This window comes from Lolium perenne, chromosome 4, assembly GCF_019359855.2.
Source record: "Lolium perenne isolate Kyuss_39 chromosome 4, Kyuss_2.0, whole genome shotgun sequence".
Taxonomy (NCBI): Eukaryota; Viridiplantae; Streptophyta; class Magnoliopsida; order Poales; family Poaceae; genus Lolium; species Lolium perenne.
Genome location: NC_067247.2, coordinates 295,180,237 through 295,186,040, shown reverse-complemented (window position 1 = coordinate 295,186,040; position 5,804 = coordinate 295,180,237). Strand labels below are relative to the sequence as shown.

Here is a 5,804-nt window from a genome sequence, read left to right as displayed (position 1 = left end):
GCAAAGGCTTTGCCGTGTGTTAACACACGGCAAAATTTACACGGCATAGTTCCCTACGGCAAAGAGCACTTTGCCGTGCTCTTTCAACATGCGCACGGCAAAGACCTTTGCCGTGTGTTTTTCGTGCTGCACGGCAGTGAAAAGTAACTTAACGGGTCGCGGTAGAGCTGACGGCGCTTCGACTTTGCCGTGTACCAAAGCACGACCCACGGCAAAGATACAAACTTTTACCGTGCGTCCTCAAGGTTGGAGCACGGCAAGGCTGAGATGGTTTGCCGTGTGTTCTTCAGTTTGGAGCACGGCAAAGCGGAGAGGGTTTGCCGTGTGTTCTGCAGTTTGGAGCACGGCAAATCCCCAATTGTCTGCCGTGTGTTCTTCAGTTCGGAACACGGCAAAGCCTGTCTGGGTCCCCAGACTGCACAGAACCTTGCCACCTGCCCACTTTGCTGTGTTCAGGCACACGGCAAAGACCATTTTGCATCTTTGCCGTGCGTGCACACACGGCAAAGGCCTATCTGTTTTTCCATTTTTGGCTTATTTCTCTTTGATCCATACATTTCAAATACAAATAAACAGTAATAACCCAATAGACAAGCTCCATAATATGCATATAGTCCATAACATACATATAATCCATAGTCCATAACACAAAATCCTTCGCAATATATAGTTTATAACACAAATACGAAAGCAACATAATACAAGTCCATAGAAACATAGAGTCGAAACATATAGTTTCTAACACAAGTTAACATAGAGACCATCAAGGGAAGCTCCACATGTAGACCACAACGGCGAAGATAAGCGTCCTTCATGCATATCCTACACGTTTGCAAGCAATATGGTAAGTTTAAGCAAATACAAAAAAAAAATGTACAAGATATATGGTCAAGTTCCAAAATGAACATGAGAGTAATTCAAGTGGCTAACATGAAACGAGAACATTCTACAAGTGGCTCACGTGAGAGTAATTCAAAATCGAAAGTTCAATCTCTATGTCTACACTTTTACAAGTATAACGAAGCAAAATGGTCATGTTCAAGCTCTATGTCTAAATTTTCACAAGTACTATGAAGCAATATGGACAAGTTCAAATTCTATGTATAAATTGGCAAGCAACAAGGACAAGTAAATTCGATGGCATGCAATTGTACAAGTGACTCCCACGAGAGTAAATTCGAATTACAAGTTCTAGTCTTGTGTCTAAGTAACACGTTCTAGTCTTATGGTAGGAGAACTAACCTGGAGTCACAGCTTCCTAGCCACATTCTGATTGCTCAAGACATGTGAACCCGCCATAGGAGGCACCGGTGGGGTTCCCTCCTGATTGCCCAACCCACCAAGCGGCATATTGTTGGAGCCAGACGAAGGTGGTGCCTACAATATGGAAAATTGTGAGCATTACACAACAAGCACTAGACAGAGATTGGCACAGATGCCTCGGTCTGTAGTGTATATATTCAGTTGGGGAAAACAGGGAAGCTTTTGTTCCTTTTTCTTCATGCTACTTATTTACACTACATTCGCTAGATAGATACAATTGCACACATACTGATTCATCTTCTAGTCAATTTTCAGTTTCAGGTTATCTTAGCAAATTCAGTAATATAACTGTACTACACTACAGGCTATTATTCACTACAGGCTATTATTCACTGAAGTAGTACACTACTGTACAATATTTTCAGTTTCAATTTACACTACAGGCTATTATTCAGTTTCAATTTACACTACAGGCTATTATTCACTGAAGTAGTACACTACTGTACAATATTTTCAGATGCACAAGAACGCAATATGCAAATGACCTGATGCTGTACCATCACAACTAATGAATGGAGAAACACTTATTCTGCAAAGACAACTTACCCACGGGAAAGTGAAAGGAGGAGGAGCAAGAGGAGGAAGAGTCACGCCACCCGGCTGCATAGCAAGCATGCGCATGTGTTCCTGCTGCTGGCTCATTTGTTGTGTCATCCACTCCATCGTCTTCTGTTGTTGTGCCAGTTGTTGCTGCTGCAACATCATCTGCTCCTCCATTCGCTGGGCTCTTGCCTCTGCCTCCTCTCGCAGTTTGTTCTGCTCCTCCACCTGAGCCTACATTTGTGCTCGCAATGTCATGAATGTTGGAATGGAAAACTTGTAATGAAATGTAGATGACCAAGGATGACGGACATACCTGGATTCTTTGCATAGCTACACTCGAAGGCGTGGGGCGGGTCTCTATTTGAGGATCGGAGCTCGTCCTGCCACGACGGAGCTGGCGGATAGATGGAACGGTCGCGGGATGGATGCAACCGTCACCAATCCATAAGCGACCATTCCTCTTGCCCTGTCCCGCTAGCACGGCAACCTCGGGGTCAAAGGGAACACTGAGAGGGTCCACATCTGTGCCACGCATCTCCCCCAACTTCTTGCAGTACTCTGTATACCGGAGCTCAGATCCATCACTCACCCACATCGACCCCTTACGGTCGGGGTCCGGCTCGTCGAGGGTGCGTGTCCTCTTCCAAACTGTAAAAAAGCTAGGCTCCACCTTTGTCTCCCTTCTCTGCAAAAGAAAGCATGAAGATACGTGTAGAGTGACACATTGAATGAGAAGAGAACAATTTGATGAGCAAGAATGAAGAATGCATTTGCTAACCTCCTTTTGAATATGACCGGCGAGGGAGAGGCTGCCTTGGCGGTGGCATCCACGATGGCCCATCTCTGCTTTCCGTTTCACACCATTGTCATGTTTCTTCTTGAACTCTTTACTTGTCCAATACCGTACCATCGACCTGAAGACTTCCTTGTTGGCCAATCCTACATACTGAGGTGGCACCTGCGTACACAACACAAACATATTAATGAAACTAGACGGCGGTCACCAAGTCAATAATACAAAAATGAAACTACCTGCAGGTACTGCCACGGTTCCATGGTAATCTTACGGGCTTTTTTTTTAGTTATGCGGATCTTGCGCATCTCGGCATACCAGTTGCAGACGCACCACACACGACCCTCGTAGTGCATGTCTCGGACTTGCTTCGTCGCAACGGCGTTAGCCACGGAGTAGCAAAGAAGACGGTGCTCTGGGTCGGGGACAAAGTATTTCTACAAGGGTGCACAAAACGAAGTAGTACTCATGTCAAAAAAACGAAGTAGTACTGAACATAAAACGAAGAAGGGACACCCTATGTACTACAGTACGCTTTTTCCTTTCATTTACACGCTCGCATGCCTAATGATATGTTTTTGCATGTGGGCAGGTCATACATAGAGTGTCCAGATAGATCATAGATATTTAGAGTACTGTAGCAGTGAGATAAATTTTTTCTTTCCAGTTGTAGGCCTCCATACGATGCACTGATCATGCATATTTTGGTTGCCAAGGTACATGCACTCTTGGGAAGTTGATTGCGATCTATTGCAGGTAATTAACAGTGTAGGTTCATGCATGTTATCTCTTCTTCAGATTAATCAAATTATATTTTCATACCTGACATGAAACTAAAATACCAGATAGATCATAGATATTTAGAGTACTGTAGCAGGGAGATAATTTTTTCTTTTGAGTGAATAGGGAGCATACTGTAGCATTGTTTTTGGTTTAGCCTCAACCGTATGCATGATGAGAAGTCAAAGAAACTTACCCAAAAATCGTCAAGGACTCTCTGCTGGGCATTTTCGAACTCGCCTTCCGGATCCGGTGCGTACATGTAGTGCTTCCATGTCCAAGCTACACACTGGCTACCAAGGATTCTAGACACAGGTACAAACCCAGGGAAGTGCTTCCTTAAGAGGCATCCAAGAATGCTCGGGTAGACGCGTGGTGGCGTGATGTCATCCTTATACTCGAATGTCCTGCACAAACGAACCAAAATGGTTATTAGTACATGGTGATGAAAAAATCAACATTAGAGTACAAAAACTAATAAGTAGTGAATTAGTAAGTGGGTCAAAGTACTAACCTTTCCCCTGTTGCTATGAGCACGATCTTACCAGCAGTGTTGAGCCAATCGTCCAAATCGGGGAGTGACGAAATCCCACGACAATAGACAGGACGTGACCCTGGCAATATCTTGCGCAACTCCTCGTCAGGATCAACAAACTCCTCGCCCTCCTCCGGCGGGTTCCACTGCCTCGAGTCCTCCTCCCCGTCATCCCCCTCCTCCCCGTCATCCCCCTCCTCCCCGTCATCCTCCTCTCCCTCATCATCCTCCGACTCGTCCTCTGACTCGTACATACCTCCTGACGATAGCACATCGTGGGCCGTACGAAAAAAGACCGGGTGCATCAGATCCTCGGGCACCTCCTCCTCCTGCCTCGGGTGCACCTCCTCCTGCCTCGAGTGCACCTCCTCCTCCCTCGGGTGCTCCTCCTCCACTTGCTGCTCCTCGGGTGGGTGAGTTGCTCGCCGTCTACTCCTCGGGCGTCGCAGTGGCGCAGCTCGAGGACTAACTGGCCGTCTACCTCTCTGACGTGGCTGCACCTCGGGTCGTGGAGGACTAGCTGGCCGGCGAAGTCCTAATCCTGAAGCTTCCCCATCCTTCTTGCTCACAAGAGATGCCAACTTCTTGACTTTTTGGACGCCCTTTCTCATACTCTTTGCGGCCCCTCCTCCTCGTCCCCCTCCGCTTCCTGGCATGTTTCAACCACCTGGCACTGAAGAAAGAGTATCTTCGTTAGTACACATGATAAAAAAGAATGATGGAAATAGGTGGAAAAAGAAATTAGAATGCAACAAACCACATACATAGAGTTCCATCCACGAGTCGAGTATACAAACATAACACATAGTTCTTACAAATATGCTAGCTTTACAATCACTAATACATAGAGTTGCCACAAAACTTCAATAGCCTGTGTCAGCATCATTGGGAGCAATTATTATAAAAGCAATTGAATTATGTGGTCAAATTTTAGTGTGTCAAAAGTCGGGTGATGATTTTCCTTTGGTCTAATATAAAACCTCACTAATAGTATAGTTCCAAATTACAACAGGGCAGAAACACATGCATCCATTCCAGGACCGGGACCAGAGTTCCACGATTTACCCAAGCCCCACAAACTTCTGTGATGATCTCTAAAGCGCCGGATATATCATGCTGAACGTTTCTACAGAGGAACGCAGAACTGAATGACGCGGCCACGGCAGACGCGTGCGCGTGGATGGTGACTACGGCCACTAAAACGAAAAGAAGAAGGGCCAGGACGGGTGCGGAGCTCACCGCGAGGGTGGTGGCGCAGCGGAAGTGCTCGGGGATGGTCGACCGCGCCGGGAGAGGAAGTAGAGCGCGGCGTAGCTCCGGCTCCGTGTTCAGCGACGGCGAAGAAGGAGGACTCCGCGGCGTAGCTCCTGGGGCTCGTCCATGCCGTCTGCGCGCGGGGTGGCCTGGGCCGGGGCGGCGGCGGCGTGCTGGCGCCTGGGCCTGGGTCGGCGGCGTGTCGGGCTGGGGGCTGTGGTGTAGGGCGGCGGCGGCAGGGTGGGAGCACGTACGGGGGCGGGGGCGACAGCGGCGGCGGCGGCGGCGGCGGCGTGGGGAGCTGGGGGCGGACGAAATTGGGGAATAGTTTGCAACTTTTTGGCTGGCCGGTGCGGGGAAAAAGCTAATCCATTTTCTTTGCCGTGAAAGATAAATCTTTGCCGTGTGTATTTTCCAACTTTGCTGTGTGAGCTAATATTTGCCGTGTGTATTTCCCAACTTTGCTGTGTAATCTAATCTTTGCCGTGTGTACTTCCTAGCTTTGCCGTGTGTATTTATAAAAAGGCACGGCTAAACCATCATTTGCCGTGTGTAACAGCAGATTTGCACGGCAAA

At 47.6% G+C, this 5,804-nt stretch overlaps 1 protein-coding gene across 1 annotated transcript; it reads right to left on the bottom strand.

Moving 5' to 3' along the window:
* Window positions 1–590: 590 nt before the first annotated feature.
* Window positions 591–5,531, bottom strand: LOC127295824 (uncharacterized). The gene is made up of 9 exons (XM_051325817.2): window positions 5,214–5,531; window positions 3,954–4,647; window positions 3,636–3,846; window positions 2,899–3,096; window positions 2,645–2,824; window positions 2,180–2,551; window positions 1,870–2,097; window positions 1,243–1,377; window positions 591–822 (listed from the first exon to the last, which is right to left on the bottom strand). Exons 2-8 carry the CDS (start codon window positions 4,628–4,630, stop codon window positions 1,249–1,251), a joined length of 1,995 nt encoding a protein of 664 aa, XP_051181777.1. The 5' UTR covers window positions 4,631–4,647; window positions 5,214–5,531; the 3' UTR covers window positions 591–822; window positions 1,243–1,248.
* Between the last annotated feature and the right edge of the window lie 273 nt (window positions 5,532–5,804).

Bases quoted from the DNA above. Each gene is read 5' to 3' on its own strand.
- LOC127295824 (XM_051325817.2), bottom strand. From the start codon at position 4,630: ATGCCAGGAAGCGGAGGGGGACGAGGAGGAGGGGCCGCAAAGAGTATG. The intron at 2,098-2,179 runs GTATGTCCGTCA...GCACAAATGTAG, and splicing joins TAGCTATGCAAAGAATCCAG to GCTCAGGTGGAGGAGCAGAA. The intron at 1,378-1,869 runs GTAAGTTGTCTT...TCCATATTGTAG, and splicing joins CTCCTTTCACTTTCCCGTGG to GCACCACCTTCGTCTGGCTC.